General features: G+C 32.0%; 1 protein-coding gene across 1 annotated transcript in view; it reads left to right on the forward strand.

Annotated features, from left to right (window-relative positions):
- Positions 1-10,410, forward strand: part of LOC106474363 (uridine-cytidine kinase-like 1) — a 25,750-nt gene extending 15,340 nt beyond the window's left edge. The window contains exons 2-15 of the mRNA XM_022402674.1: positions 435-709; positions 922-1,028; positions 1,717-1,887; positions 3,347-3,384; positions 4,092-4,114; positions 4,228-4,422; positions 4,817-4,878; positions 5,433-5,449; positions 5,776-5,968; positions 6,204-6,266; positions 6,788-6,910; positions 8,145-8,310; positions 8,570-8,668; positions 9,003-10,410. Of these exons, the coding sequence (XP_022258382.1) occupies positions 435-709; positions 922-1,028; positions 1,717-1,887; positions 3,347-3,384; positions 4,092-4,114; positions 4,228-4,422; positions 4,817-4,878; positions 5,433-5,449; positions 5,776-5,968; positions 6,204-6,266; positions 6,788-6,910; positions 8,145-8,310; positions 8,570-8,668; positions 9,003-9,049 (1,579 nt within the window). The 3' untranslated portion in view covers positions 9,050-10,410. The remainder of the gene's footprint in view (positions 1-434; positions 710-921; positions 1,029-1,716; positions 1,888-3,346; positions 3,385-4,091; positions 4,115-4,227; positions 4,423-4,816; positions 4,879-5,432; positions 5,450-5,775; positions 5,969-6,203; positions 6,267-6,787; positions 6,911-8,144; positions 8,311-8,569; positions 8,669-9,002) is intronic.
- The last annotated feature ends 5,210 nt before the right edge of the window (positions 10,411-15,620 follow it).

Genomic DNA, 15,620 nt, shown 5'->3' on the forward strand with positions numbered 1-15,620 from the left:
AAACAGTGCTCTAAAAAATCAACAGTGTTGTGAAGTCCCAAGAAATGATGATGTAAAGAACTAACAATGCTGTGAAGACATATGATCTTATGAAACATGAACAAACAGTGTTGTGAAGCCACGAGATGTAGATCCTTTTGAAACACGGACAAATAGTAATTTAAACATTGTTTGATAAACTTGGGGATTTCTTCCTGTAGATACAGTATGAAAGACTGGCAGACACATCACGTTTTCAAATAATAGGGAATAGAAATTGAATTAATATTAAAAACCTCATCAGTGCAAGCTACCTACTTATATCAAAAGTAAAAATCAACTCAGTAATGAGCATAGATAATTAAATATACTTTTCGTATGATATTACTTACAAAGATTAGAATACACTGTTTTACTAGTTGGGTCTTAACACTGTGTGATTTTGATATTATTAGTGGTAGCAGTGATGAAATGGGTTATGAAACAATTGGAAGACTTGATGATAAAGAAGAACAGACAAAGGATGGAACTCAGTTGTCGCATCCTTCTTCACCTCATACCTTATGCTCTTCCCATAGTAACCGTACTAAACGAGAAAGAACTCGATCTTGCTCAAAGTCTGGGTCTTCACACGAGCCCGTACTAAGAACCAGACAAAGAATGATTTACACTGCTGGAAGACCACCTTGGTATGACACGCAGGGCCAGCTGGTGGAGCCGTTTATCATTGGTAAGTAGATATGTTTTAGTGAGTGAACTCGTGAGAGGCTACATATATACTCCAACACTTAGTGTTTTAATAAACCATGTTGCATTAATCCTGGTTTGAAATGTTCCTTTTTAATTAACAAATGTGTACATGTAAGTTTCTTCAGTTTGTTTTTATTTTGCCATATTTTTAATTAATTTGAACTTACCTGTTTTTTTTTTTTTGGTTGGCAGGAATTTGTGGTGGTAGTGCATCAGGGAAAACAACAGTAGCCAGAAAGATCATTGAAGCTCTGGATGTCCCTTGGGTAACTCTTCTGAGCATGGATTCCTTTTACAAGGTGTGCTTTAAATAGAAAAGGTGTTACAAGGTGTGCCTTTAAGTAGAGAAGGTGTTCTGTGGTGGAGAAGATATTAAAAGGCATGTTCTAAGTATAGAAGGTGTTACAAGGTGTGCCTTTAAGTAGAGAAGGTGTTCTGTGGTGGAGAAGGTATTAAAAGGTGTGCTGTAAGTATAGAAGGTGTTATGAGGTGTGCTCTAATTTGTAACACCTTCTATACTTAGAGCACACTTCATAACACCTTCTATACTTACAGCACACCTTCTCTACTACAGCACAACTTGTAACACCTTCTATACTTACAGCACACCTCATAATACCTTCTCTACTACAGCACAACTTGTAACACCTTCTATACTTACAGCACACCTTTTAATACTTTCTCTACTACAACACAACTTGTAACACCTTCTATAGTTGTGCTGTAGTAGAGAAGGTGTGCTATAAGGAGAAAAGTTTAGTATTTCAGCAAAGTAATCTGTATCAGTAGATAGGTTGTTCGTTGAAGTAATTGTTCACGTTTAGTCAAAATGAGGAATTTAGATAGTGATATTTATGTTCTTTAAAATTATATTTTTTTGTATGTGTGATTCAAGATTATATTCACTGTGGTAACAGAAGTTAGGCTAAACCTTGGGAGTAACAATATGTTGCTTTACTTTATGAATTCTTTCCTTACTGGTTGCAGGTTTTGGATGAAGAACAACATAAACTGGCACATGAAAATGAATACAATTTTGATCATCCAGATGCATTTGACTTCACTCTCTTAATAGAAACATTGAGGAAACTCAAGGAAGGGAAACGTGTCCAAGTGCCAATTTACAACTTTGTGACCCATTCCAGAGATAAAAGAATGGTAAGCCATAAGAGACTAATAGTTAAAACAATGTTGAAAAAAAGAATTACTATTAATTATAGTAGAGTAATGAAAGACATAAAATGAGTGACTTGCATATGTGAAAATATTAAAAACTTATATCAAGTTGTTTAAAAATAACCAAAATGTATAAAAATTAATATACTTCTATTTCCATAAAGTTGATGTACAAGTTTCATGCTTGTGCCCTTCTTCAAATAAAGTTGCTAATAAATCAGTTAAGTCTGATGACAACGTCAGAATTTAAAGAAGAGTAAACGTTTATACATGTTTACTCATGAATACAGAAGTAGTATTGACTCTACAGTTCAGTATTTGGTAAATTTATCCTTAATGACGTTTGTATAATAATTAGATAGGTATACAGACATCACTGAAACATAAAAGAAAACACACAGAAAATTGTGTGTTAATGACAGTAATCCAGTGTAACATGTTGACCAACAGTCCTTATAAATCTAGTAGACAAATCATTGCAGGTTGAAACAGGACAGTCAAGAATGTGATCTTAAAAAAATTGAAACCTATGTTTAGACATTCCTGTAGAAAAGTAACAAGAAACAAGTTAATTGCAAGTGTTTCCAATACTGTTCTGTTAACTGCAAGTGTTTCCAATACTGTTCTGTTAACTGCAAGTGTTTCCAATACTGTTCTGTTAACTGCAAGTGTTTCCAATACTGTTCTGTTAACTGCAAGTGTTTCCAATACTGTTCTGTTAACTGCAAGTGTTTCCAATACTGTTCTGTTAACCGCAAGTGTTTCCAATACTGTTCTGTTAACCGCAAGTGTTTCCAATACTGTTCTGTTAACTGCAAGTGTTTCCAATACTGTTCTGTTAACCGCAAGTGTTTCCAATACTGTTCTGTTAACCGCAAGTGTTTCCAATACTGTTCTGTTAACCGCAAGTGTTTCCAATACTGTTCTGACTTTTGTTGTTCAACTACAACCATTGTTGATAATAGTGACTGCACCAGTACTGGTTACTTCAAATGTAAACAGAAAGCATCATTGTACGGCTGCAGCCATTGTTGATAATAGTGACTGCACCAGTACTGGTTACTTCAAATGTAAACAGAAAGCATCATTGTTCAGCTGCAGCCATTGTTGATAATAGTGATTGCACCAATACTGGTTAGTAACAGCTGGTTTATATAGAATTTGTTAGTAATAACGTTAATAAGTAGAAAGTCTTTAATCTTGTGTTGTATGAAGTATTTCGAACCGAAGGGATTAGGTTTCATAGTTTTGTTAACGGGTTAAATATGGCTACTGTGACAAATGGTGCTGGTTTATTAAATCAAATATATTTGTGTTCATAATTCATAGTATATAATGGAAAGGTCATCTTGCTTGAGATACAAGTCACAGTACTTGGGCACTGACTAAGAGTTGGGTGTTAAGAAAGAGGAATTTAAAATCAGGTTTTTTATATTTTCAGAAAACTATGTATGGAGCAAATGTCATCATATTTGAGGGCAGAAACAAACTACTAAACTCGTGGGTGCAAGAACATCATAGCCTTATTGCACTTTTTTATGGTTAGTGTATTTCCAAAGTTTAATATTTGTAAGTACTGCTATGTCATATCTCACTAACGACCTTCTGATGATTCCAATGAGTTTCATTCTTATTTTTCTAAGATAACTTCTACTCACATCAAGTAATCCTTTATGTGCAAAACCAAGAATTAAATTTTTATCTTATTTTTTTAAAGCCACCTAAGAATACAAAAGAAATGAAGTATTAAGAAAACCTTCTATTACAGTTTAAGTAAATAAATTTGACCTCTGAACACATAATATAAGCTTAAAAACATGATTCAGTCCACAACACCGTACATATTTAGTCTTGGTGCTGTCCTCACTGTTGTTTTTAATAGAGGAAATCAAATGATATCTTTACAAAAATTGTAGAATTTTCTGCAGTTTTAATTTTAATAAACCTTATTTAACAACATCCCTTTTCAAGATATTATTTTACAGACTTTAATACTTAGTAATATAAAGGTATTTCTTTCAATACTGAGCTTGTTTCACTATCTTTATAAATTAAAAACTGTAGTGTTAACTTCCATAGAATTATGCATTCTGCTGCTAAGACCAGCCTCTATTTACACCATAGTAAATATAAGAACCCTCTAAACTTTGAGTATTTTTACAGGGTTTTTTTTTCTTAATCAAACAAATTCTTGTTTTAAACAAAAAATCTTTTGGTACTTCTCAGTGATAAATTTTTCTCGCACCAATGGCCAAGATGATTTTATAGTGAAATCATTTCAGTGTAGATTGTATTTCATAATTTTAAATGTATTTGATGAGCTACAGATTATGGATATGAAGGTCTTCATTGACACAGACTCGGATATTCGGCTGGTCCGGAGATTGAAACGTGATATTATGGATCGTGGACGAGATCTTGAGGGGGTGCTTAAACAGTATAATAGATTTGTAAAGCCAGCTTTTGATCATTATATTGCTCCTACAATGGTTCATGCTGATTTAATTGTTCCAAGAGGTAAGTTGTGTGATTATAATAGTCTCAACCTTGTGTCTGACTATAACTGAATAATCTGTAGATTTAACTGTGCTATAAGGTGAGATTATAAATACTAAGTTAGTTTAAATTTGCAAGAAAGCGAGTTGTATTATAGTTGATATTGTGGATTTGTTGATTGGTCTTCGTTGGTAAAGTTACTTATGTTTGAATGTTGTATCTTTGAGCTGTTCTTCTTAAGCAAGCCATAAGAACTTAGTTTATATTTCTAGCAGTCAGTTGTCAGATAAAGACCAGTCTAGGGAAAGAGGTTAAAGAGACTAAAGAAATTGAACTTTTAAATAGTGATCAGTGACATTAGAGAAACAACCAGATATCTGTATGGTTACATCTATTTTGTCTATATTGAACACAGGAGGAGAGAATCAGATAGCTATCAACTTGATTGTTCAACATGTACATACTCAGCTCCAGCTGGTGAGTCAAGATTTGGATGTTATTGTTTCTGTATAAGTTACATATAGGATTCTGATTGAAAGTTAAAACAGAAATATGGTTTTGGTCGAGATTTAAAACGGATACAGCTTACTATAGAATTGTAGTTAGGACTGAAAACAGATACGGTTTAGTTAGTATAGAGGTTTCTGTACTTTGTAAAGTTTGTATTCATGTTATTATTTGCTAACATTTATTGTGAATAAAATGTTGCTTAAGTAAAACGTTTTCTTTCTACTCATAAGTTTTCTGAATATATGTTTATGAAAAACACATACAAAATTGTTTATATGTCTACACCATAAACTTTTAGAGTTTAAGAACTTTGGTAGATGGTAATCAGTGAAGAAGAGATAGCACAATATCCAAACTTAGAATAATACATTCATGATAGTATGTCCTAATAAAGATATCTGACTCAGAGCAAAGATTTCATTATGCAAATTTTGATGAGAGCTAGTAGAAATGTTCATTGTTAGTAAATATTAAAGAATAACTGTGTCTTCCTTTTTCCCTCTCCTGATGACTGGTTCCAGAGAGGACTGAAACTGAGGTAGGTGTTATTTCTGGACTTTAAAAAAAAAAGTTATGTGATAATAAATGTTTCTCTTTACAAAACAGATTTAAGAAGTGAAAAGTATTAATATATGCAGATAAAAGAAAACAGTAAAACTGAGTTTTGTTAGCAGCTGTCTAGTTAGAAATGAAAACTAAAGTAGCTCATTCAGCCAATAAATCTGTGATTATTGTTAGCACTTGCCTGCTTAGAAAGCTGGAAATCCTTCCCAAAATTGTTTATTTTGATATACTGTTAGTCTCGTGTTATAATTACCTTGTTTTGATGGACTGATGTTGTTAATTTTGCTTGTTTTCATTTAGGTCTAAACTTGTCCAGTCACATGCTGGGCAACCTTTACCAAGCACCCTCAACATAATGCCCTCTACACCTCAAATCTTAGGGATGCATACATTCATTAGAAACAAAGAAACGTCTCGAGATGAATTTATTTTTTATTCTAAACGTCTAATGAGGTTGCTGATAGAGTACGCCCTGTCCATTCTTCCGTACCAGGTAATAATTGTGTGTAAAAATTGTTTTTTTAAAAACATATACACATAACTGTTTTGTAAAGTTCTGTAAAAAAATCTTGTACAGTACAATGCTGTGTATTTATTATTGGTAAAGGAAAGGAGCTTGAATGTTAAACCAATTTACTGAGAAGTGTTCTGTCAGCTGACATTTGTAGCCAGGGTTGAGATAACAAACCATACTTACATATAGTTCTCTGGAGTTTTTTTGTTTTCAGGACGTGGTCGTAGAAACTCCCCAAGGTTTAACTTACCAAGGTAAAAGAAGCACTACGGTCAAGGTGAGATTCTGTATCAAAGTAAAAATGTGCTAATCATAATGTTGACTGTGCTGCTAATAATGAATATGCTAATCATAATGTTGACTGTGCTGCTAATAATGAATATGCTAATCATAATGTTGACCGTGCTGCTAATAACGAAGAAATGTGCTAATCATAATGTTGACCGTGCTGCTAATAACGAAGAAATGTGCTAATCATAATGTTGAGTGTGCTGCTAATAACGAAGAAATGTGCTTATCATAATGTTGATCGTGCTGCTAATAACAAAGTAACATACTAATGATAATGTTTGGCTGCTTCTAATAACAAAGAAAACTGAACATCATTTTCTAAATCTAAAAAAGTTTTTAAATTTTCTTATTAAACCAAGTAAAAGTACTAACTAGGTCATGAATTATTTCAAGTTATTTGTAATCCTACAACCTAATCTTTCTAACTTTTGAAGCTATTGTATTTTAATGTTTCCGTTCTCCATATGACCTTGTAGAAACATTAAAACGAAAGATATTTCTAATTAGATCTGTGGAGCATCCATCATGCGAGCAGGAGAGACGATGGAACAAGCTTTGTGTGATGTTTTGAAGGATGTCCGACTAGGAAAAATTTTAATCCAGACTAACCTTGATACTGGAGAACCAGAGGTTGGTAGGATTTTGCTCTAGAATTGTTTATTGATTTCTTGAAGAAGTTTATCAAAAACCTTCTAAACAGAAGTATATATGTTCTGGTGAAGTTTTTATTTACAAAATTCTTTTAATGCTCTTTCATTTTGGGTACTGACCATCATTCTGTATTCAGTCTGATGCTTGGCCAACTTAGAAAAGGTGATCACACCTTAATAACTGTCATTGTTGTAACAATAATGTTTTAACCACTACTGTGTTTATTGTGTCCCAACCAGCCTGATGAGCTATGTCTCGAGTGAAATGCATCGTCAACAGTAGACATGGCAGAAATATTATTATGCACTCTTCTTCTTGAAAAATCCAAAGGGAACTGAGTAAAGAACATAGTGTCAGAAAATAAAATAGGCTTAATAATGTTTTCACATTGTAATAAGAACTATGTATATTTTATCATTCCTAACTGTGGTGTATAGAGCTAAGTGAAGTTTGTAGTATAGTCATTGAAAACCTTGTACCAAAATCACAGAATACTTTCACATATGCTTGTACATCCTTATAGCTCGCATATCAGTGGATATTAATCCTAAAAATAACGTGAAGGGTAAATATTTAGCCAAAGATGGACAGCGTTGGAAATTTCTGTACATCTACTACTACTTAACATGTGTTGAGTTGAAGGTATCGTTACAACGTATGTTGAGTTGTACTTGTGCTGAGTTGAAGGTATCATTACAACGTATGTTGAGTTGTACTTGTGCTGAGTTGAAGGTTTGTTGTATTTGTGCTGAGTTGAAGGTTTCGTTACAAGGTATAGTTGTATTTGTGTTGAGTTGAAGGTTTGTTACAAGGTATGTTGAGTTGTACTTGTGCTGAGTTGAAGGTTTGTTGTATTTGTGCTGAGTTGAAGGTTTCGTTACAAGGTATAGTTGTACTTATGCTGAGTTGAAGGTATCGTTACAAGGTATGTTGAGTTGTACTTGTGCTGAGTTGAAGGTATCGTTACAAGGTATGTTAGTTGTACTTGTGCTGAGTTGAAGGTATCGTTACAAGGTATGTTGAGTTGTACTTGTGCTGAGTTGAAGGTATCATTACAACGTATGTTGTTGTACTTGTGCTGAGTTGAAGGTTTGTTGTATTTGTGCTGAGTTGAAGGTTTCGTTACAAGGTATCGTTGTACTTGTGCTGAGTTGAAGGTTTGTTACAAGGTATGTTGAATTGTACTTTTGACAACATTTAATTCTTTTTATAGCTCTACTACTTACGTTTGCCCAAGGACATAAAGGACTACCAAATTATTTTAATGGATGCAACAGTTGCCAGTGGTGCTGCTGCTATGATGGCTATTCGAGTGTTGCTTGACCACGATGTTCCAGAAGATAACATTCTTTTTTGTTCATTGTTAGCTGCAGAATCAGGTAATTTGGTTGATTATAAACAGACCAGATTTTACATTTGTACTTTATTTTTTAAATTGTACTTATTTTATGATGCTATTATTTTTCTCAAGTTAAGAATGTAGGATAATTAATCCCTCTTTGCCAGTTGTCTGGTGAGTTCTAGAAGCAAAAAAAACATTTCTTTCATACCTCTAAGAAAGGATTTAGTAAAAAAAATAATTTTACAAATGGATATGTTTTGTGGAAATAACATACAACCATTGGCTGTGTTTTCAAGGTGTTCATACCATTGCCTATGCATTTCCAAAAGTTCATATTGTGACAACAGCAGTTGACCCAGAAGTGAATGAGAAATTTTACATTCTTCCAGGAATTGGTGAGTAACTAGAGACATCTGGTATGTGTGTAATTAAAAAAAAAACAAATGCAAATTGATTATTTATTATCATTCATGTTCTTTTAATTCTAAACATTCTTTCTAACTCCATTCATATTTTGTTGATGCATAAGTTCTGTCACAAGTCAAACTAGAAATTATTTTTGTAAGAATTCTCTAGCTGCCTTACTGTGAACTTCATGAGAATAGTTTCCACTATATTAACATAAAACAGTCACTAGTCTGTGTAGAAATATTCAGATTTACCAAGATTTATTTGTGATTATAGTTCTGGATACTTACTAACTGCACCTGTTATTTCTGGTATCTTTAGGAAATTTTGGTGATCGATACTTTGGAACTGAAGCTTCACAATATTGAGATATGTCAAATAACCGTTCTGACGTCTTTTAGCCAGAGAGAAGACAGCTAGTCATAGTGAGATCATCTAGAATGGAGTTTGTTGTCTAAAAATCCACTATCTGGAGTAGTTTGCCTTTGTTTTTGTGTTATTGTTGAGGCACATAATGTACATTACACAGGTTGCATGTGTGTTAATACAGTATTACTATCCTCTGTACTCAAGAATAGAATTAGTTTTATGTGATACATTTTAAAGTGTTCAGTCAGATCTCAGATGTTTTCATCCACGATACTTATCACGTATTTAAATGTTTGCCATATGTTTCCACATAAAGTTTAAGATTAGTAATGGCATGGTTCTCATCCACCTAGACATTAGTATGCTTTGACAGCATCTTGGCAAGTTTATAAGATGGGTATGAGGTGAATGAAGGCATATTTTATCAAGTGGTGATAGTAGTGCCTTTGCATTGTTTACAGTTAACCTCCAAAAGTACCAGTTCAATCATCCCTCCAAAGATGTTTTTTACTGAAAGTTACAGTCTTGGCTTGTTTTATAACTGGAATTTTCAAGACTTCTTGTCATGATTTAAAGTATAAACTCCACTTGTGTTTATTTTACACAATCTAGAGCTTTAAGGCATTCATGAGGTGTCCCAACTCTTACTAGACAAATATTCCATTAAGTGTTTGTGAACATACAGTTTTCACATTTTACTTATTTAGAAAATTACTTTTTTATGGTAATTCCAAATCATGATGATAAGGTTTTGAACAAATTACTACCTCCCATCACTGAACTTGTTTTATAAACAGAAGTACACAGTTCCTGTATTTTTAAATGCAATATATATGTTTGAAATAACAAAGAAAATTCCCACACTTTATATTTTTATGAAACTTTTGAAGGATGTTTGTATAAATTACACATTGAAAATCTAATGTTGTTAATTTTATGTTACTGCTTAGTGGCCCTAATGAAATCTAAACCGTCCGCTTTCAACTGCTATTTGCTATATTACGTTACACTGATTACGTGGTTTCACTATAGTACACTACAACAGAAACTATCAGTTCAATTTATATAGTGAACATTGGACTCTTGCTTACACCAGAAATTAACTCATGGTTCTAACCTGTAATTCTTAACTTTTGTCAGGAGGTGAGTCTGACAAAATGTGAATTGTTATAAGGATTGGGTGTTTTTACATTAACTGCAGAAGTGATTCTTTAATACTTGTTTTTATTTTATATTTTGTTCTACACTATTTACTGTCCATTTGAAAAAAAGATGTAATTTCTATAGAACTGAAAGTGTTATTTACATTTTTATGTAAACCAAGACAAATAATAAACAATGATTTAGATTTAGGAAAATATTTTAAACGCAGCATTTTTTTAGTTGGAATCGGAATAAGCCATGTTTCAGTAAAAAAACTGCATTTGTTGTTATTTTCCTTTGGTTATTTTGGTATTCAAAAAGTACCATACGTTCAGTTATAGTATGTTTTCTACATCTGTAAACCTACAATAAAACAGTCACCACTAACTTTAAATTAAAAGTTGAACTTGTGACATCAGACTATCTCTTCAACTTGGCATTGATACCAAATATGAAAAACGTTAGTTCTGGATCTAATTAGAACATTTTACCAATGGGTACTCCTGCAACAAACAACTCAATGTGAATGTCACATAATTCCCCATTCACGTTAATTTAGTTATTTATTACTGCAAAGACAAGTGAATGAAATCTTAAACTTTGCAACCTTTCCTGTTAGTTTCTACAGCTTTTAAAGATTCTGAATTTTCAACAAAATATGACACCGAAGCATGAATGTGTACATAGTTTACAATGTTCTCATGACAAACAAATCAAAACTGTTCTCGGTTGTAGATATGATTTCCTCTCAGCCTCATTGTGCTACTGTATATTAATATTTTAAAAAAACTGTTTTTTGGCATAATGAAAGATAAACTGTATCAATAACACAATTACCAAGTGGCATACATTACTTTTTAAAGAAACCCTACCATTCTCCAGCACATTATCAGTTATACTTATTCTGGGGTCAAACTATTCTAAGTATTTAATAAAATGATCATATTGCATTCTGAATTTATCATACGCATACTTAAATTTTATGTAATGAACTTCTATGTCCTATTGTACACAGATGTAAACCACTACAAACACAAGCCTTATCTTTTAGGATTCATGCAAACTTAAAGGCCTTTCCTAAACCTTCATGAAAAATTTAAAGGACCTACTTTTACAATATTTACAAGATAATATGAAATCCATAACTATGTGCTCATATAACTTTTTATTTCTTTGTCTTTTAAAGATATCATGTTCAGGTAATAGACCTAGGATATCTTTACATTGAATTAGTTAGATATGTAGTGTATTTTTACTGACTTTCATTTTAAAAATACACACAAACTTAAAGACTTTCAAACACCCGTACAAACCCTGCTTCCTGTTCTAACAATGTTACAGTTTTAGTTGCAAGCATGGAAAGGAATAGGAGAATCTGCTCAACCTTCTTGTCTATAAGTAATAAAACCTACAATAATTAAGAAAGAACTAACAACTTGATCTTCCTTAAAGATCAGAGTTCTCCGTCTTAAGGTTACCTACAACTTAAAATAAGCTAACTAATCTCTGGTTCAGATACTTACTGATAACTCTGTGCTGTAAATAATTTTTAGCTATTAAATCCTGTTGAAATTTTCATTAGAATAGTAAGTTAAAATACCTATACTCACCCTCATAAGCTTGGTTTTACATTTACACTAAATCCCACCTCATTGTATGGATTATTATTTTAAAGTACATTTTTTGACTTCATGTTTATAAATACATCTTTCAGAACTAATAGTACATTAGATAAACTACGAATCCCACTCTTCCCTCTTGGACTAGGACTCAGTATTTATACATGCATCTTTCAGAACTAATAGTACATTAGATAAACTATGAATCCCAGTCTTCCCTCTTGGACTAGGACTCAGTATTTATACATGCATCTTTCAGAACTAATAGTACATTAGATAAACTATGAATCCCAGTCTTCCTTCTTGGACTAGGACTCAGTGTTTATACATGCATCTTTCAGAAGTAATAGTACATTAGATAAACTATGAATCCCAGTCTTCCCTCTTGGACTAGGATTTAGTATTTATACATGCATCTTTCAGAACTAATAGTACATTAGATAAACTATGAATCCCAGTCTTCCTTCTTGGACTAGGGTCATCAGAAAAAAATAATTTTACATGCTTTTTAAATAACCAAGATGTCTGGATACTAACTAAAAATTGTATAATATTTTAGCAACAACTAGAAAACAGGAATACAAATTGATAATGAACTGTGAAGTTCATAAATTAATAGCCCTGATACAGTACAGTGTTGGTGATAATGAACTGTGAAGTTCATAAATTAATAGCCCTTTTACAGTATAACGTCAGTAAGGTAAAGGATGATTTTGTAGTATTTCACTTGATTATTGGACAATATTTCTTCATGAATACAATTATAAAACAATGTTTTATATTTAGTACCAGATTGGTGGAAAACGTTTTTAACTAATAATGGAATCTTCATCAGAATTAGAATGAAAAAATATGCATGTAATTTTTAAGTAGTCATTACATAAAGTGGGCTAGTGTTTGCAGTTTCTCTAATATCTTCAATAAATACTGATGTTTTCCACCAGAATTTAACTATTACATAACTTTGGAATTCAGGTTAACCTTTTTTTTTCAGCACTTTAAGTTATGTATGTTTAACAACTTTAGAACTAAGGGCCATAAATTGCAATAGTTTGTTTTTTATTAGAGCTACTGAAAATACAAAAACATTTAACATTAAATACTTTAGGAATTTAGTCCTTTTTCAATCATAATACAGCATCCTATGTTAATTTAGGTTTGGGAATAATATTATGGCATTTTGCTTCTAATTTATTATTTGATATTATACAGCAAGTGAAAGAATGAGGCATTGCTAGGCACTGGCACACAGGGCCCGTGCCTTGATTCTATTTCAAGTGTCATGAGCCCCCAGATGCTGTCTTGAAAAATCAGAATAGAGAACTATGATAGGTATAATACTGAAAATTCCCATGCCTATGGGCCCGAGCCTGATTCTTTTAAGCACCTAATGACGCAACTGCCATTAGGCCTCTATGTCACAGATTCTATTTCTCAGTTTTACGTTTGGTGAAAATAAAATAAACATGTAATATAATCATTAAACAGTTGGTTCTCGTATTATAATATTATTCACACATGTAAATTAATTTAGGTTACTATATGGTAAGTTAAAATGAAATCAGAATCGCCATAAAACTTATATACTCATCATCATTACAAAAGGACTAACTGTATATCATCGGCTTGTTGAACCAAGCTGTGCTGATGGGCCTTAAAAAGGTGAAACTTGAGATGGTGCAGCAAATAAAAGAATGCATTAGGCCCCTACATCACAAATTCTACATTTGGTGAGAATAAAATAAATCAGTTAACATCAAAACACGACCACAGTCTACCTTAAGATAAAACCAAATGACCAGACTCAACATTTTTCATAGTTAACTGCACCATTTCAAGAAGCTATTTTTACTTTAAATATTTTATTGGACATGTTACATATACATACAATAACACCAGTATAACTGTAAACAAAAAGTTCTTGTAGTCACAGAATAGGTTATATCTACAAATATGGTCTGTATATCGATTTCTTGACAAAATCAAATATTCAACTATACTTTTCAAGTACTGACCTCAATGCAGCTTTATACTTTTATACCATCATTTTGTCCACTCGTCCTTATCGTTCACAAGAAGAAATTTAAGAAATTCAACCTGCATATACTCCATTCCTTGCTGTTAAGAGAAAATTCCACTTGGCTTTGATTTAAGGAATATTCAAGGCACATTGTTATGGGAAGTTGACTTTGAAGAAAATCTTAACTGTCTAGGATATTAAACCAACACTAACTGGAATTCTACCATTCATACTCAAAAATCTTCTCAGAGAACTGTCTGACTTTGTAATGTAGAGAATGTCTTCTGAATACGATAATGGTTCATACATACACATTTTTCTCAAAATTTCTTGATATTAATAAGTTATACTGATCAGTTTATTTTTACAGACACTTCACTACATTTATAAAAGACAATTTCTAACCTTTGTAAAATACATTTTATGCAAGTAGTTTCAAGGTAATCTCTATGTAACTTCATCAACTAAACTAAATTGGCCAATTCTGCTATAGGTTTATGGATAACTTCCTTCTTACAGGCACAATACTCCAGTGTATTTAAATGTGGACAACATAAAGTTTGTATATCTAATGTAAATGTATAAAAATTCTTGGTCTATTTAACAGTTAAGTCTACAATTTAGGACTTGTATTCAAATCCAGACTATATTTAATTATAAATGATCAAAGTCAATAAAACAAATTACGATTTACTTTTATTAATTAACAATTCATAAAAAACATATAATGCATTTTTGGGATTCTATGCAAATAAAGAGACAGTAAAACTGATTTACTTTATAGCAGTAGTTATAAACACACACATTAGGCTTAGCGTACTCTAAACCTGACACCTACTTGTAGTCATTTTGTTTTACATACGACAGAATTCTAATTGCTCAGACATTCAACACATAGCTAGTATGAAGATGTTCACAAATTTAATTTTCTTGTCATTGTTACGCAATGTTTATTTTATATGAATGCCACTGATATTCTGGGTTTGGCAACATGCAGGATATTACTTATACAACCAGTAAAACATAACATAAGTTTCTAGCTTAATCCAATGATGTCTCTAATTGCATAATCTTGAGCATCTTAATTCTTCTAAACAAGGTGAAAACCACTAAGCATAGGCCCCCATTTACTTTGGCAGATACTCTGTATTTCCTAGTGATTTATATAATAAATTTTGATCAATTACAGTGAAGTCTTGACACTAACAATCAATAGCGAGCAGAACCTATAAACATGAAAAGCTGGATTACAGAAAATTTAAGTGGTTTTAACAGTATTTGTTGGAAGAAAACTATGATAAACATTTAACAACAAAAATGGAAGCAACAAATCCCTTCAGATAATAAAATAATGTTGTACGAACTACCGGTCAATGATGTAACAATACACAATATACCAGCATGTTTATCATTGTCATAGAGCCATACATTCTGGAGTGGAAATAGTTTGTTCAAAATAATTTAGAGGTTTTGTTGAAGGAAAATAATAAATAATTATTTCAATGATACAAGTAAGTGGTATTTGTAATAATGTAAACTTTAAAAAGTATGACAATGCCTTTAGTTACATGTAAACAGTAAGTGTGATAACATACGCTCCAGTTAGAAGTAAACAATATAATAATGTACACTTTAGTTAGAAGTAAACAATATAATAATGTACACTTTAGTTAGAAGTAAACAATGTAATAATGTACACTTTAGTTAGAAGTAAACAATGTAATAATGTACACTTTAGTTAGAAGTAAACAATATAATAACGTACACTTTAGTTAGAAGTAAACAATG

Source organism: Limulus polyphemus, unplaced genomic scaffold, assembly GCF_000517525.1.
Source record: "Limulus polyphemus unplaced genomic scaffold, Limulus_polyphemus-2.1.2 Scaffold7121, whole genome shotgun sequence".
Classification (NCBI taxonomy): domain Eukaryota; kingdom Metazoa; phylum Arthropoda; class Merostomata; order Xiphosura; family Limulidae; genus Limulus; species Limulus polyphemus.